The sequence below is a fragment of the Gossypium arboreum genome, chromosome 8 (genome assembly GCF_025698485.1).
Source record: "Gossypium arboreum isolate Shixiya-1 chromosome 8, ASM2569848v2, whole genome shotgun sequence".
Classification (NCBI taxonomy): Eukaryota; Viridiplantae; Streptophyta; class Magnoliopsida; order Malvales; family Malvaceae; genus Gossypium; species Gossypium arboreum.
In genome coordinates this window covers 28,337,568-28,356,034 of record NC_069077.1, presented here as the reverse complement: position 1 = coordinate 28,356,034, position 18,467 = coordinate 28,337,568, and the positions used below count along the sequence as shown (strand labels likewise).

Genomic DNA, 18,467 nt, shown 5'->3' with positions numbered 1-18,467 from the left:
TATAATATAATATAATATAATATAATATAATATAATATAATATAATATAATATAATATAATATAATATAATATAATATAATATTCTTATTTATTAAGTAATTATATTATATTAATTATAAAAATCTTTGATATTTTCACATTAAATCAACTCGACTATAGAAAATGATTTAATTGCCTCTTTAATTCCTTTAATTTTTCTTTAATCTATAATTAAACTTTCACTCTTATTGCAATTTAGTCCTTTTCCTAATTACTTCTAATTTAAGCTAATTCTCCTAATCAAAACTTAATCAATTACACAACTAACTTCGTAAATATTTTCAATAAATATTTACGAATCCATTTTACGAAAACAGAGACCCGACAACACACTTTTTCAATGTCCGTAAATTTTGGGTCATTGCAACTGTTGTTGTTGTATCATGGGAGATATTATACTAACGTTTCTTCAAGTACCGTATGAGCAGTCAAATCTATCTTAAGGAAACTATGTTTCATAGGCCTCAACGTTTCGTAAAATCCTTATTATTCCTTCTAATTTAAACTCTTATTTGAACTTAATTTTGATTATTTTCATATTTGATAAATTAAATATAAATTATTCTATCTTTACTTTATATGTGTTTATTTATATTTAAAATTTTTTGTTTGTTAACGTATTTTGTCTAACACAAGGTGAAGAAGAATTGCATTGAAATTTACTGCTTAAAGTGCATCATGTAATAAGCAAAATAAAAGACAATGGTAGATAATCTTTTCTACTGCTATTGCTTTCTAAGTATTCATATTTCTTAACACACCCATTTTTGTAGTGTTATGATTTTAAGATTGATATTAATTTTGTTAGATGTTTGCTGGAGGCAATAAGCTACATTAATAACTACCAATTTTAAGGTTAGTCTTAAGTTTCATTCTTCCTTTTAGTTGAAATTTGATTATTCGTTTTGATTTTTTTATTTTGTACTTTACACACATTTCATAAATAATATTTTTGATAATTACTTTTAGGAAGATTTACTCAACTTTTAGCAATATATGTTTAATAAATTTCTTTATTGATTAAAATTAAATTACTCAACTATAAAAATAAAATAGAAATAGGAAAAATGATAAAAACTGAGGCAGAGAAGAATATGATTGATATGTTTTGATTAGAGTTTTTCATGGGTCAGATTCGACCAAGTAAAAAATGTTAAAAAAAATATGATTTTTGGAATCTTTGAGCCATGATTTCAATTGGTAAATGAGGAGTTTTGAATCATAAAATTATGATTTTATGTTCTACCTCATAAGACCTTTACAATAGGATATCATATGCTCAAAATGGTTGAGTGATGAATGAGAAATTGATGCTCAAAGTAAACTACTTGTGAATTATGTTGAGGAAAATAAAAAGTATTAGTTCCACATTGATTTGGAATCAAGTAATTATTGAATGATTAAATTAATGTTCTCCTTCATGCATATGGGGGGTGCAAATCCAAATCTATTAGAGTTAGGGGTGCAGAACAGGCCCTTTTAGGCTTATAGATATTTTAGCCCAATATGAATTTATTTTTCATACAGAATCTATCTTAAAAGGACAAATATCTCGATTTGATTTTATTTCAATCAAATTGAAAAATTTATTCAAATTTATTTAAATGCTCCTTTAATGCAAATTTGTATCTTTATTCATGGAAATTTCAAAAAATTCCTCCATTTTGAATGCCTATAAGCCTAAAAAATACTGCAGAATTCTTTAAAGACAAACAACGAATTTATTTCACTCTCAAAAATTCTTTTCTTTAAAGGCTCCTTTAATGCAAATTTGTATCTTTATTCATGGAAATTTCAAAAAATTCCTCCATTTTGAATGCCTATAAAAGCCTAAAAAATACCGCAGAATTCTTTAAAGACAAATAACAAATTTATTTCACTCTCAAAAATTCTTTTCTTTTCCTCTCCAAATTTTCAAAAGTTTCGATGATAGAAAAAGGCTAGGTTTGCTTGTTGATCACTGTAGAGGTACTACTGTTGTGATAATTTTTTTGTTGTATCCTGAGAAACAAACGACCAACGTTTCTCTAAGTACCATAGGAGCGGCCGAATCTATCTTAAGGAAATTGTGAAAACAGGCCTCAACATCTAGTAAAACTCGATTATCTTATTTGATTTATGGTTTTTCAAGACATTGTTTATTTAATTGTTTTTTTCAGATCTAGTGTTTTTTTACATAAATATAGGCTTGTTTTCTAGTAAAAAAATGTAGGCACATTTTCTAGTTTCGGCTCGATCTGAAAAATGGGCTTAAAATTTTGTCCAAACTCGATCTAGATAAAAAAGCTAAAATCCGAGCTGTCCTCCCGCATTAAAATTCTTTATATAAAAATAAATTTAAAAAATATAATACATTAAATACATGAAAAATATTAAAATAAATGTTTCCCAACAAATCGAAAAAAATTAAAAAAATATACTTCAATATCATTGAGTGCAACTTAGCAAGCAAATACCTCTACAATAGTAGCAAAAATAATAATAAAACAAGAGCTATATAATATTCACACAATAACAATAAAATAGTAGCAACATAATAGTAAACTGATAGCAAAACAACAAAAAACAGTGGCAAAACAGTAAAAAAAAATTAATAGTTTTTTTTTGCAAATTCGAGTTGGGCCTAGGCCAAAAAAAGCTTACCTGCGGCTCAACTCGTTTTTTCAACGGACCTTATTATTTTTTTGTCCAAACACATTTTTCGGACCTATAGTTTTGCCCAAACCCTCCCACTTTTCAAGCGGGCATTTGGGCCGAGTGGCCCCGACCCATGGACAAGTCTAGTTTTGAGTCTCGAGTTGTGTTGAAGCAAGTAGTGCTGAATGAGCTGAATGACACTCGGCAATGCCTATTGTAAACTGCCACTAAGGCAGTGAAGTTGCTTGTCATATTTGAATTGGCAAATTAATGAAGCAAAATTTGTGGACTAGTGAATTTGTTGATATTTTGAAAATGCAATGGTTCATCTATGAAAACCAAATTGTGACTATTGAAGATTGGATTTCATTTGAGTAAATCAATTTAACACTTGTTATGTAAAGATTTGATCAAGATTATGCTGTTGATTTTTAGAGATCATATCTTCAAAAGATTGTGCTTTAAAGGTTTATGTTGTAATTATTATTTTCAAGGAGTTATTTTGTATTCACTTAGATTTTATGTTAGCAAACCGTAATTGATATATGCTAAGAGGCTTGTTTAGGTTATGTATGAGATTGAGAACATTTGAATCTGATCATTGAGGAACTATTTTATGAGAAAGTGTAAACTGAGTTGTAAACATTAAGTGTTTATTGCCCAAATTTTCAGAACGAAAATTTGAATCTGAGTGTTTTAGTATTTAGATACAAATGTGAGACATCTATATTTAAAAAAGTGATAAAATGTATTTCACTTATTGTATTATGAATTAAATATTATGAAATTAGTCACAGAGATAAATTACATAGATCTCTATCCTTTATTCTTATTTTAGTTTCGAATTTCGGTTTAAATGAGCCATTGAGAAAGATGTTCTTTTGAGTGGTCATCAACTAATCAATTGGAATTCTTAATGCATATTAAGAAACCAAGAGATTGGAATGGGCTAAAAGCCAATTGGTTTATTGCATTTTGTTCTACTCATGATATTTTCTACCATCCAAAATTACAAGATTTTAGAACCTTGCGGGCTTTTTACTACGTCAACTGTTTATGTGGATGGCTATTTTGAGTTGCTTTCAGTGGCCTTAAATTTGACTTTCCTATTCACTAATATTATTTTAAGGAATGTTGTTACAAATATGATATATATATATATATATATTTACCTTCAAATAAAATTTTCGTTGTTTTGAATTTTTTTCAAGTCGGAAAATAATATATTATCTTTATTTTATTACCTAACCATTTAAAGTATCTCAACTCTATTTTTCTTAAATAACTTTGTTAATTACTTAATAGTAACAGGAATATATACTAGTTATCACATCAATTGTTTTTTAAGGTTGATTTAATAATAAAATCTTTACCTCACCTACTCTTAAAACTCAATGTATAAACTTGAGCAATTGATCTTAGAAAGAAAAAAAAAAAGCAGAGCTTTCGGGTTTTTTGACGAAAGACCGTCGTAAAAAAGAATGGAGTTTTGCCCAACTTGTGGGAACATGTTGCAGTATGAGTTGCCGCATATGGGTCGGCCTTCGAGATTCTTTTGCCCGACTTGTCCTTACGTTTGTCACCTTGAAAACAAGGTTTTTTTCTTTTTCTTTTTAAATTTTGAATTAATGTGAGTTTTTTCCCGAATTTTGTCAATTTTATATTGTCGATTGATTTTTTTTCTGGTGCTTTTTTTTTCCTAATAGGTTAAAATAAAGAGAAGGCAGCATCTTGTTAAAAAAGAAATAGAACCCGTTTTCAACAAAGAAGATATGAAAATGGGCGGGTCTGAGACTGATGGTAAGTTAATATTTTTATTCCTGAAAGTGGGTTCTTATTCTTCATTGAATTTTAATGAAGATAATTGTCATTTGGTTCTCGATTTTAGTCAAAAACTATACTATTATTACATTATTTTAGCCTTTTGTTTTCCCGGTATTGTTTGTGCTTGTTGCCATTGTGCATTGTCGTTTGAGTCTTTTGTGGTTATAAATTGTGTAATTTTTGGTGTTTGTTTCATTCTAAGGGTGAGTATCGGATACATGATTATGCTCAATTTAAGTTAAAAGCCTATTCTTGATGTATTATAAGTATCTACTGAACACGTGGTTGTAGTTATGATTCTTACAATGATATGTCCTTACACTTTCTCATGGGGTATTCTCGAGTAGTTGATGGCCATGTTGCTGGGACTCGAGATAGTTAGAATTTTCTCCCTTTTTTGTGTTTGGAGGATATCCCCATATCCGTGTGTGGGACACGGGTACTTGAGTAAAACACTGAAGAGCCTGAGCAACATAGTTTAATGGAGGTACCGGTGGTGCTCAATGAACTGTGGTTTGTTTTTCAAATTTATGCTTTAAAATGCTAAAGAGAGAATTAAATGTTAGTTTTTCCCTTTTTTTTCTTGGTAAGCAAGAATTAAATGTAGTTAGATGCTACACGATGAGTGGAAAAAAAGAGTCAAAATCCACTGAAATATGTAGTTGCTTGGCAAGAGATGATGAAAAAGTTCTGTTTCAAGAGAAAGACCACTGAGTGAAAGTTCATGAGGATAGTGCATCGTTATAAATTAGATTGCAGGCCAAAGTTCTAATAGAAATTGTATTCTTACAGTCCAGGATTGATCTCGTGTAGTTCTCTAACTTTTTTTTCTACTGTCATATAATTATCCACTCTTGTTGGGATAGAAATCTATGGAAAAATTGCCAGTTGAGAGTTGGGCTGAGATTTTAAAGGCTGAGCCACAATCATCTTTATGCGTTCTTACTGTTTGAGAAAGTCATTTTTTAGTGTCGTATAGATCTGACACTTAGCATACCGATCTCTCTTGTTATTGTTGCCTTATTTTCTTGTCATTTTATTGTTGTCTTATTTTCTTGTCATTCTCGTTTTAAACCTTCTCTCTATTTTCTTGCAGCAACATGCCCTTCTTGTAGCCATGGGAGGGCTCTTTTCTCACAGGTGCAGATCCGGTCGGCTGATGAGCCGGCTACGACATTCTATCAGTGCTTGAAATGCGAAAAGATGTGGCGTGAGGATTGAGTACATGTTATTTCCCTCTTTCTTTTTAGGCCCTGTCATCTTTAAAACTCTCTTTTTGAGTTTCAAATTTTCAGTTTCCTAAGTTGTAATCCTTTTTGGAAAAGAAAACACAAACTCTTGTTCTTCAGAGACAGAAGGGAATACCATAAACAATAGATTAACACTGCTTTCAGATCCAATTTTGTTCATGGTACACTTGAATCTTTGTTAGTTCGCATTCTGTCAAAGGAATTTGCTAAAAAAAAAAATGTGAATCTGTAGAAGTTCAATGCAAGTAATCAATAATCACAGCATCAAAAAGCCTGAAATGTTGCAAGTGCATGCCATTGATTGGTTGCTTACCGACTTTTCTGGCTTGGGCGCTTTGCAAGAAATGCTGATTCCGATGAATTACAGTCTTTTGCTGATAGTATGTTAGACTGTACTGACTGCAGGTCTGCAAAAACTACATATACATTCCGGTTCCAAAGAAAGGTTAGAGAAAAACAGCTTCAGAGTTCTGAGAACAAATAAATACATCAAGCAGGATAACGACTGCCAAAAAAGAGAGCAGCACTCAATGCAAGATGTCTAAATTGATAATATCATAAGTCTTAAAAAAGGGGAAAGAAGTGACAAAGTCAAACAACAATGAATTACAGAACAGTAGGAAGAAAATTGTTCATTCTTTATCACTGTACAACCAACTTTTTCTTTGCCATCCATCTCTTTTTGGTAGCCTCCAATTCTTCATCTCTCATCCTGGAAAGCTCTTGAAACCAATGTCGGTATTGTGCCTCGACTGCATCAAGCTCCAGCTTTAGTTCAACATCTAGATCCTTGCTCGCTATAGATTGCGATGAGCAACTACTTGGCAAGCACATAAAAGTTGATTCTCTGCTTAAATTGGAGAAAGAGAGTCCTGAAGCCTTCATGAATTCATTAATGGGTATGCACTCTTCAGTACTTCTTTCGTTTCTACTTGAGTTGAACTCATCATCATAAGTATCCTGAAGCTGAAAGTCTTCAGATATATATCCACCTAAATCTTTACAGGTTCTATTTATATTCAAGTCGGCATCCTCAGACGGTTTAGCATTCTTAGTGGAAGTCTCCTCAACCAGTATCTCTGAAACGACAGATGCTTGTGACTCTTGGTCTTCCAAAAATGAGAGATACTCATTATCGGAGCAATCTGGGGCTTGTATGACACATTCTCTGAGGCTTGTACTTAGAGCAGATACACTTTCTGTGGCTACTCCCAGAGCTGAATCACTAGTTAGAAACGAATCCCATGGGCAGGGCGTTAAGGTTTCGCAGTTTGCAGAAGCTGAAAACTCAGCACAAGGACTTGCAGTTCCACTCGAGAGATAAAAAGAGGGCTTCCAACCAGGTAGAAGCTTCGTTATCAAGCAATCAATAAACTCAGCTATGAAGTCAACATCATGGTCTGTTAACTCTAATTGTTCAATCATCTCAGCTGCAACCGAGTGTGCAGTATCGCTATCAAGGTAAAAGTTAAAATCTATGTTCCTGACTCGACCTGCAAAATAGCAGGTAACTTCTGTTTTATTATACATAAATCAGAAATAAACTCAATGTTTAAATGTACAAGCAGCACTTACCACAAGAATCAGCAATGCGGAAGGTCAATGAAACCGAGTTATCATCATCCTTTTTACCTTTCAACCTGAATATGCTGTTATTGTGCATCCTCTGCAACTCCAAAACTGGATAATGACTCTCGCTATTGCTTCCAGTACATGTACTTAAGGAAAGTTGCTTATAGTCGGTATCTATGTCCATGGACGAAGGCCCTGACACAGGTAGGCTTACTGCTTTAGAAATTGGGTTCGGTCGTAGCAGGGGAAGTCGGTTTGGTTCTTTTGGATTCTCTACTTTAAGAAACGGATCCTCCAAAAGCTCCTTAGCAGACAATCTCTCAGATGCTCGAACCAGACATTTCTCAATGAATTCCTTTATTTGTGGATCGGCCACCTTACTCAAGGAAGCTGGTTTAACACCCTGAATGAAATTCACCAAAATATATAATACAAGTTCACTAAAACCAAGACCAAAATGAAAATAAAAACGTAAATTCCCTGTTTATAAATTTTGATAAAATAAGCAGTTGCATGTGGTACTTACAGAGATGACTTTCTTATAGATCTGTGCTGGATTTTTGCATTCATTATATGGATACTCGAAAGTAACCATCTCTAACATACACATTCCAAAAGAGTATACATCTATCAGTTCATTATATTCCTCTTCATAGAGCTCTGGAGCCATAAATTCAGGGGTACCTGGTGAACAAAGAAGGGGAAAGAAGATATCATTAACCTAGTTAAATCTAATGCAACATTTTGACAAAAAACCATTCCTTTACCGATAACACTCCGAGCAGTTGGCTGCTGCATGACGATCGCCAACCCGAGGTCGCCAATTTTGATTTCTCCATTGTTCCCATTAATAAAAATGTTGTCACACTTTAAATCCCGATGAATAATAGGGGGGACATGACTGTGAAGATACACTAGGCCCCGAAGAATCTGCCTCGCCCAATTCTTTATCGCCTTTGTATCAACGTGTTTATGCTTCTTCCGATATCTGACAGCAAAAAAAGACATAATCTACTTCATACATAACAGGAATTAACCAGAAAGAATTGAAGCTAAAAGGATGCATACATCCTGAGACTCCCGGATGTGAATAGTTCAGTAATCATGTTAACAGTTTTCTTCTTGTCATCCACCCATGAATTGTGCAACTTGATGATGTTTTCATTCTTCAACGATCTCAAGAGATGAACTTCGGAGTAGAGTTTTTCCAAATCTTCCGGTGTCCGCAATACATCGTCGATCCTTACTTGGTTCCAAGCGACTTCTATTCCTTCAACTTCATCAAAGCCCCTATAACTGCAGCAGCATTGTAAACAAAAAAGCCTGAGGTTAAACACTAAACAATCATTCAAACACCATCCATATTGTTGGCAAGACCGGAGGAGATTAAGAACCATACACTGTCTTAAATGCACCCTTGCCCAACACTTCATCAAACTGAAATACAAAAATAAAAATGAAACATTAGATATTCTGCTAACTTGTCTCAAATATGAAACATTTTATATTAAAAGAGAGAGAGAGAGAGAGAGAGAGAGAGAGTACTACATTTGTGAATACAATAGAATATGGTAAAAAAAATAGACCCATACCCGAATGTAACGACCCGTTGGGTCTCTTTCTACGAAACCTGGTTCTACTTCAGAAGCATAATGCATTCCATTATTGGCTGGCATTTCCAAACCTAACCCAGAATCCATTACTGCTAAGAACCAAATAGCTACCAGAAAAAAAAAATAAAGACAATTTATGTTTTCCAAAATTTTCAAAAAGATTCACTTTTTTCCCCTTAAAAAAGTGTGAGAAGGAAGGTAACGACAACGTTGTTGTTGTTGTTGATGGTGGTGGTGGTGGCGGCGGTGATGATGGTCAGAGAAGGTTTCAGAGGCAATGCAGAAAGAATCGAATGCCGACCGAGGGCGGAACCGGCATTCGATTACGGCAACAACGACGTCCTTTCGAGGCAATGAACCGCGTTTACAATTCATAACCCCAAGTACCTTGTGCAGCAATCCCCTCATTTCTTTACACCAAACCCATCTTCTCCAATTCCAATTCCATTTCCTTTTTTTTTTTCAAAAGTCAAGAAAAATTCTCTTCCAACAATAAAAATAAAGAAGCCGAAACAAAGCAATTTGTTCCTCTTTTTTTTTTTCAGACAGATGTGAAAGGAAAATAAAAGAAAAAGTAAAGAAATGGGGATTGATTGTTGCTAAAAGGGGAAAAAGAAAAGCCGTTGAGACATTAAAGACAGCTGTTGTTGGAATGAATTATGAGATTCTGAAAATATCCGAAAATGAAGCTTTGACCAAACACTTGTACGGGTTTAAATTTCTACGGAAAGCTTAAAGACTATTTTTTTTCTTTGTATGGTCTAACGCCGTTATTACTTCAATTTTTATTATCAAATTCAGTGACCAAAGTTGACGTTTCGCCGCGCCGCTTATTCTATTTTTTTTTTGTTTGGTTTTTTTCTTTAATGGGTAACTGCCCACCGGCATTGCAACGGCTTCGAGTTTGACTTGTGATAGCACCGCACCGTTTGCAAAGCGATCTATTTTAAACGTTCGTGGGCCTTTGACTGTGGCCCGTGCGTATGAATGGTGGTCGCTATAAGATTGAGAATTTTAGATTATACTGTGCTTAATAAATTATTTGACCCACTTTAAAAAATTCAATTTAGTCTTCATTTAATTTTTTATTATTTTTAACATTTAAATTTATATAATTTATCAAATCACTCCAAATGAATGAAAAATTAATATTTATTTACTTTATTAATATTGTATCCACATAACAGTCTATTTTTATAAAAATTTTAAAAATATTTTTATTTTAAATATTTTTATAATTAATTAATTGTTGATGTGACATACATGTGAATACCATATCAACAAAATTAAGAGTGTGAAAATTTCAGGTAAAATCAAATTAATTCGATCGGGTTCAGTTAATAATTTTTAGAAGTTTGGTTAACGGTTAATTCAGTTTAAAATCGATTAATTAACCAAAAATTAATATTTTTATATACATTTTATATATATATTAAATTGGTTAATTGGTTAATTTTTATATATTTTATACTTGTTTTAACTAAAAATAAAAATATATAAATTTTGATTAACTCGGTTAACCGATCGAATTAACCGAAAAAGTTAGGTTCGGTTAATTTTTTTGAAAAAATTTCTGTTCGGTTAACAGTTAAGGTTTAAAAGGGTTAGTTAATTCGGTTAATGATAGTTTGGGTCGGTTAATCGATTGAACACCTCTAAATAAAATTAATAAACGTTAATTTTTTCATCAATTTTGGAGTGATTTAATAAATAATGCATGTTCAAAAATTAAAAAAGGCAAAAAATTAAATTAATGGCTAAAATAATTTTTTTTTTTGTAAAATTGGAAGGCCAAATAAGTCATTATGCCATTAGAGTATAACACATTAAGAAAAAGAAAATATTTATTATACTACCAATGGATTTTTAGGCTCTAAAAGCAAGACTAATGTGATGATAAATATTTGTAAGGTATAGTAAAATATTTGAAAAAAATAAATATATGAAAAAAGATACATGATATTTTTTAAGATTATTTATGAAAAAAATATACTATCATTGAGGGGTGAGTGTTCGATTGAATCGAATGAAAAAATTTTGAGTTAATCGAGTTGATGAATCCTATTTTATCATCCTAACACGATTTGAAATTTTCTCGAATCGAGTCGAGTAAGATGAAATTCGAATCAAATATATTTGTTTGAGTTAAATTAAAAAAAAATATTTTAGGTCCTTGTAATCACAGTCACCCACCGTAATCAAAATTGTTATTAACTTTCATCCCCTAATAATTTATTTATTAATCTTTTATATATGGGTTAGCTTCGTCGCTTCAATTATCTTTTGATTCTTGCCACTATATATTTTGAAATGAAAAAAATATTAAATATAAAGAATGTGATTTTTAATAAAATTATCTTAAAGATAAAATGTGAATTTGATACAAATATAAAATTTTAACACGAATATTTTATCGCATCATCAACAATTCAATTTTAAAAAATTTTATAAAGATTCAATATGATTAAACAATTCAACAAATAAATAGTAAAAATGTGAAATTTAATTTAATAATACAAATAGTAGATATAAATAAAATTATTATTATTATTTAGATTTAGGAATAATTTTGGATGATTTTAATTTTTGATTTGGGGGTAAATGATGAAAAGTAAAAGTTTAAGGGAAAAATAAAAAGTTTTGGGGTTGAGAGAGTAAATTTTTTTTTTTTTGGGGGGGGGTTGGGGGGAGAGGAGGGGGAATGGGTTTGGGGTGGAGGGGATTAAAAGTTATAAAGGGAAAGTTGGAGGAAGTAAAAATTTTGAGAGGAAAGTGAAGAGGTTTGAGAATTTGGGGTAAAAATATAAAATATTATAGTTTAATATTCAGTTTATTCGAATTATTTGAATTATTCAAATTCGGAAACCAAATTCTTCGAATTCGAAATTCAAAAAAAAATCGAGTTGACTTCAATAAATCGATTAATTCGAATAACTCAATTCGTTAAACTCAAAATTTAAATTTTTTTCAATTTTTTCGAGTCGAATAGAGTTTTACTCACCTCTACTATCAATATACCAAATATTAACCATTAAAAATACATATTAAATTAAGATTACACTATCCTATAAGTTATTCAAATTAAGTTTTTTTTTATCATCCAATTATTAAAAAAGATACATGAAATATTTTTTAATATTTTTCTTTTAACTGCTACTAAAAATTGATGAAGGAATGGTGTGGAATTAGAAAAGAAAAGACCTTCAGAAACAAGGTTATGTTGAGGTCATTATTCAGTCAAATAACCTTGAAAATGTTATCTCTATCTACGAAAGCAAGGTTGATGGTCCAAAAAGCTCTCTAATAACTAGGATTCAATAATAGCCTTTGAAGAGAAGTGGTCCTTTAATTATGTTCCAATAGAGACTAATCGGGTAGCAGATGCTTTGGCAAAAATGACTTTGATGAGTGATGAAACTTTGCACATGTTTGAGGAATCCCCCTTGAAGATTAAAGAGATCTTGAAGGAAGATTGCACTTTTGATAACTTGTCAATGACCTACTGTATGTAATTCATTGTTCTATTAGACCAAAAAAAAAAAAGACATGAATTTCTGTTTAAGATTAAACAAATAAAAACTAAATACCAAAAACCCCAAATATTGAAAATTAAAATCTTAAAAACCATCAAAGCTTTTTTATATCAATCCCCAACCTTGGTAAATAATCTTCTAGCTATAGGTGAAAATTATCGTGTGTTGAAAAATATGAATATCACATATATGATAAAAATAATTACATGTTATTATTTATTAACATAACAAGTTAGCTCAAATTAAAAATAATTTAATTTTATTAAGATTTGTTGGTTTTAATTATTAAATAAAGTATGGGTCAAATATGTATAGATACTCTAGTAACTAATTTCTAATTAATGATGTGTTGATTAGAAATTAGGCTAATGTCAAAAATTATATATTAGGGTTATGGTCTCTAAATTACACATATATAACTTTTCTAATAACCATTTTTAAAAAAGAGAAAGTCATCTTCTCAAATTGCTTGTTTCAAGAAATTCATGGAGTCAGGTACGCTTCCACATCTAGTTTTGTTCTTGATGATTTGAAATGATAGATCTTAATTTAGGATTTTAAGTTTATATCAGATCTTGTTTCTACGGTTCTAACAAGTGGTGTAAGAGTCTCGTCATGTTGAATAATTGAGAATGAATTGATTCTTTATTATTTTTGGATTGATTCGTTTTTCAAACTTATGGATTTGATATTTCGATTACATACTATGTTGAATCTTTAAGATTCTTGACAAAATTTTGGGTTTTGATTCTTTAAATTAAAGTTTCAGGGTTTTATAAATATAACTTGGTTTAATATTTGCATATGCTATTCGAAGGATGAACGTTTATAATTTATGCAGCTCTTGATTAACTTTTTAATCTGTCGTCCAATTGCTCTGCCAATTGCCACTAATTCCATTCCAATTTACTGCTGCTAAGTGCGATCATCCCTCAAATTTGCTCTTTTTTTGCTGCAATTGTAATGCACTGAATAATTTATTATTGTATCCGTAGTTATCTGACACAAATGTGTATCTACTTCAATGGTTAAGTGTTCTGGGTGTGTGTGTGAGGTCTTCAGTTCAAGTCTCACTTTTGCTAAATTTTATTATTTTTGGATCTAAACCTTATCTTTGTTCAGGGGGCTTATATTAAATTGCCTGTAAATTCATATAAGAATGAGCCTGCTGGTTTGAGTGGTAAAGGAGTCAGTGTGTTGGACGTCCTGTGTTCGAACCCCTGCGCAAGCGAGGATATTAATTTTTACTTCTGTTGGCAGTGAGAGTTTGGATGGAGTTGAAAGTATGTATGAGTGGGTAGTTATCGATTAGTAGTGGATTTAGGAGGAATTTGAAATCTTTTATTTTGTTTTACTTTATTTTTTATTTCTCTCACTTCTAAAATCCCCAAAATTCTAACGTCAAATTTCTTTTCCATTCTTTTCTTTGACATTCTTCTCTTTTCGGTAAACCTTCATTCGTTTATTTGATTCGGTTCGTGATTCTTGTGTCAATCATTATTATTGCGGCTTCTGGTTCTTAATCTGGTGGGGTAAGTTAATGTTTCATCCACTTTAACTTCTGGTTTGGGTTTAGCGATATTAGATTGTGGTGTTAATTGGTGGATTCTGTGATTAGGAGAAGGTTGTGAGGCAAGAAATTGCACTTCAACTCCTTGATTCGATGTGGTGGTCATTTTTGTTTAAGCGGTAAGTTAATTTTGCGTAATTGGGTGAATCATGTTAGGCTCATAGTTGATTACTAAAAGGTGTTGGAACATTATGTTTTAGGTATTGGTGGTCTCAAGAGTGTTTTCGCATCAAAACGATACTAGGTGTGTACTTGAAACGAAGAAAAACGAGTTTTGACAAAAGCCAAAAAACTATTCTATCGATGCTACACAGACGTGTGGTCACCCGTGTGGCTGGCCGTGTGCGAGACACGGCAGTGTGATCAACGAAGGCATGGCCGTGCGCAGGGCCACACAGGTTAGGCTAAGTTGGGCGTATAGGCCACACGGGCATGTGTGCCCATATTTCTGTAATTTTCCCTAGGATAGCACGAGTCGCTCCGATCAACTATGGGCCTACTGTAGGATCGATAAGGGCTAATTAAACCTTATTTTGTGTGTTATGATATTCTGATAGACTAAACTGAGTAGGATACTAAGTGTATGCTTGATTGTACTACAATTATCTATATCTGTATCTGTATATAAGCATGTTGAGCATGTTTAATCTATTATATCTGTATCTGATTTCAGCATTTGTTTATTAGGGTGGGATTTGTATATGAGGATGAAATGTTTTGAATGGCGATCATCGCCTATATTCTGGCAGTTTGACTGCACATCATCTAATATGTGTCGTAATGGCACGATATGGTGTATAGGGTTGGGTGGGTGTTTTTAACCCCACATGGTGTGATAGGATGGTCGGAGTTGGTGTGTAGAGGATGGGGGTAGGATTCTAATTACCTGATTTGTAAATCTGATTCTGTTGACTATATCTGATATAGGCATGGGCCAGAATCTGTATCTAACTGTTTATATGATAATTTGTATGTTTGCATGCTTAAATTCTGTTGGGTTACACATTGAGTTTACGAAAACTCTCCTCTCTTTGTTTGTTCTATTCAGGTAATCCACAGACTTAAGTGGATTGCTGCGGCGGAGACTAAGCAGTGACCACTCAATCGTAAACTGCTAAAACTTGCTCAATTATGGTTTTATTTAAGATTTTGATTTTCAATTAAGAGTTTGTAATTTTTGGGACTCTCTGGTCTATTTAGACTTTTAACTGTTGGTTTCGATTTCATTTTCTCGATAATGAGTATGCTTTGACAAAACGTTTTTCTTTAAAAATGACGGTTTTACACAAACAAAAGTTTTCGTAAAAACAAGACTGCATTTTCTAATTATAACAGTTTTAAAGCTTCCATTGTAATAAGTTTTTGGCAAATGAACAAACTAATTGGTGTTTTTAGTAAATTATAAATGTATGCGAATTATGAAATGTTAATGGATAATAAGTCAAAACCGTTTCCAAAACCCATTCCTTGTGACATCACCAGATTAGGCCATAACGTTTAGGCCAGGTTTGGGGTGTTATATTTAGTGGTATCAGAGCCAGGTTACAAAACTCGGGTTATGAATTTTGGGTTCCAAAATGTTGTTTCAAAAGAATTGATTTTTGAATAGTGAGAATAATTTCAAGAAGTATGTGGTAAACCGAGTCTCCGGCGCCAATCCTGTTAGTATTTCTAAAACTTAAATAGTATATTCTGAAAATACTATAGATAGCACTCTCTGAAATTGTATTGAAATAGTTAGAGACTAAAACTTCTGAAACCATCGCTGAACTTCTAATAATTAATGCATAAAATATATGTTAATAAATATTAGAATTGATGCATAAAACTTTATAATGTAGATAAATTTGTATTACACAATGAGCGTGTAACAGCTCGATTTTGGGCCTAGTTGAAACAGTGGTTTCGGAACCACTATTCTGAGGCTGGAGAAAATTATTTTGATGTTATTTTATGTGTTATAATATAATTTTATAAGTGCATATAAATTTTGGTAAGTTAATTTTAGCGATTTCTAGTCCAATTTCAAAAAAAGACTAAATCGCGTAAAAGGTAAAAGTTGTGTTTTGATGCCTAAAGGTGTTTAATAGCTAGATAACTAAAATTGGGGGCTTTTAAATAACAATTAGACCCTTTTTATTGAGGTGGCCAGCCAAGCCAAGGGAGACAAGATTGGTCAAAAAGCCATATTTTATGGGATTTAAAGTGACTTTTTGGGTAATAAAATAAATAAAGAAAAAGTTGTCATTTTCTCTTTCATTCTTCATCTTCTCTCTACAGAAAATGGCAGCAAAGAATGGGAGTTTTTGAGCTTTAAACTTTCAGCCACTTTAAGCCCTAACAAGTAACTGATCTTTGGTTGTTTCTTGATGATTTTTACATTTTTGGAATCCCTAAAGCCTAAGCTTTCAAATGAGGGGTCTAGTTTGCAAAATGATAAAGAGTCTAGGGTTTTGCCATGGATGTATATATGTTGTTTGCTGAGTTTTTATGGAAGAATATGAGTTATAATTGTCTAATAAACAACTTTTGTGAAGGAAATTTGTATGAAAATACCTTAAAAAAGTTATTATGTAAAGTTGTAAAACAAGTTGTAAATGTGTGAAATAGTTGAAATTATGAGTTGCTATAGTTATGAAAATGGTTCATCTAGGCTCAATGAGTAAAGAAATGTGATTAAAATCATTTTACGAACTTAGAGGCAATTTGGTAATTTTAGCAAAATAGAGGGGCAAAATTGTAAATTTTGTCAAAGTGTGTCAATGGATTAATTTGATCAGTACATTGTTTTAATTAGCTAAATGTGATGTTTTAGATGTTGAAAAATACGATTTGGGTCTAGAAAGGGGAGAATTAATTTATGGACGATTAGGTCTTTTTTACCTTTGTGGTATTGAGGTAAGTTCGTATGTAAACAATACCATGCTATACATGTATTTAAATGTTATCATTACATGAATTGTACAGATATTAAGTGTATGTGATTAATAGAAATATGATAAGACAAAGCCTTAATAGACGAGGAAAAATCCCATTTGAACCTTAGGAATAGAATAAGATACGAGTGACATGTCACTAGGAATTATGAGTCTAGATGACTAGCTCAAGAGTGAGCATTTTAATGTCATGAGGTATGAGGTAGCTTTAGCTACAATTGAGGCACTTATGTGCAAAGGTTTTTCCAAGTATCCAATTAGTATTCCAAGTGTTCAATGGGTAATCCGAGGAAAGAGTTGATGATGGTCCCAATAAGGTAAGTCATTGGTAAGTATGCACTGGAGTTATGTTACGAGTTGTGCATGTATGTATACTAAGCCTATGAGAATGCCTTGGTATGTGAATGATCTATGATGCATAAATATGTGTTCTTACCATGATGGATGAAATGATATTGTATTAATTTTGTGAACAATGATTGTGAATGAGTAACTTAACCTTGACAGATTTGAATTACTGCAGTAGTGTAACTTTGAAAATACACTAAAAATAGTGGAAAATGATTTAGAAGCTGAATAAAATATATAAATAAATTTTATTGAGTCTAGTTTCTTATAAAAGAAACTGTGTAAGAAAAAGAATTTCCTATAATGAGATATTTGAAGTTGTGTGGGACAGAGTCAGAATGACTTTGAGATCCCCTATTCTAATTTTATAAAATCATTATAAATTGTACAAAAATGGTTATGAGTTATGATTTATATGCTTAGAATACTTAATAAGTATAGTTTCAAGAGAAATAGATGAAAACATTATTCGAGTTCTGTGCTATGAGATAATTGAACTTTAGTACAAAAGGGTCTAAACTTTTAGATAGTGAATCAATGGTAATTTTGAGGAATAAATTGTATTAATTGGTTGAACCAAAAATTCTAGAAATTTTATGGTAGAAAGATACATGAGTCTAGTTTCAATGAAAATTAACATAACTTAATTTGGAGTTTCGTAGCTCCAGATATAAATAATTTAGTGACTATTACTCTGGAAAACAACTTGTTATGAACTTGAGAATATGTTGTAAACATTGATAAAACATGTTAATGAGTTGCTTATTGTTTTCATATGAACTTACTAAGTGTAAAGCTTACCCCCCTTTCTTTCCCATGTTCTCTAGGGTTGCCAGGTTAGCTCGGGTTGGAAGCCGTCAGAGATATTATCACATTGTCGAGTTAACGCTATCGGCGTAAGTAAATCCTAGTGTTTCGAGTCTATGGCATGTATAGGGTTTTAATGTTAAGTATGTGATATTATGATTCAGCTAAAGGCATTGGCTTGTTATTAAGGTAGTATGTAGTCGGGTAAATTAGCCTATGTCGACTAATAACGTTATGGGCCTATATGATTATTCTTATGCATGTATGTTATTATCTCTTGTGATGTGGCTTACAACATGTATGCCTAGAGATTGAATTGAGATTCATTGATGAGTTA

At 31.8% G+C, this 18,467-nt stretch overlaps 2 protein-coding genes across 3 annotated transcripts; one reads left to right on the top strand and one right to left on the bottom strand.

The window, feature by feature from the left end:
- The first annotated feature begins 4,004 nt into the window (after positions 1-4,004).
- Positions 4,005-5,901, top strand: LOC108469327 (DNA-directed RNA polymerase III subunit RPC10-like). The gene is made up of 3 exons (XM_017770216.2): positions 4,005-4,272; positions 4,384-4,477; positions 5,598-5,901. The coding sequence occupies exons 1-3, from the start codon at positions 4,159-4,161 to the stop codon at positions 5,720-5,722; spliced, it is 333 nt and encodes a 110-aa protein (XP_017625705.1). The 5' UTR covers positions 4,005-4,158; the 3' UTR covers positions 5,723-5,901.
- A 318-nt stretch (positions 5,902-6,219) lies between these two features.
- On the bottom strand, positions 6,220-9,688 carry LOC108467799 (probable serine/threonine-protein kinase WNK10). 2 transcript variants are annotated; one of them, XM_053018059.1, is made up of 8 exons: positions 9,103-9,688; positions 8,916-9,007; positions 8,723-8,760; positions 8,392-8,619; positions 8,091-8,311; positions 7,850-8,007; positions 7,327-7,726; positions 6,220-7,244 (listed from the first exon to the last, which is right to left on the bottom strand). In XM_053018059.1, the coding sequence occupies exons 2-8, from the start codon at positions 8,997-8,999 to the stop codon at positions 6,394-6,396; spliced, it is 1,980 nt and encodes a 659-aa protein (XP_052874019.1). In that variant the 5' UTR covers positions 9,000-9,007; positions 9,103-9,688; the 3' UTR covers positions 6,220-6,393. The 2 variants fall into 2 exon arrangements, with proteins under 2 accessions (XP_052874019.1, XP_017624067.1); XM_017768578.2 differs by having other exon boundaries at positions 8,916-9,688.
- Between the last annotated feature and the right edge of the window lie 8,779 nt (positions 9,689-18,467).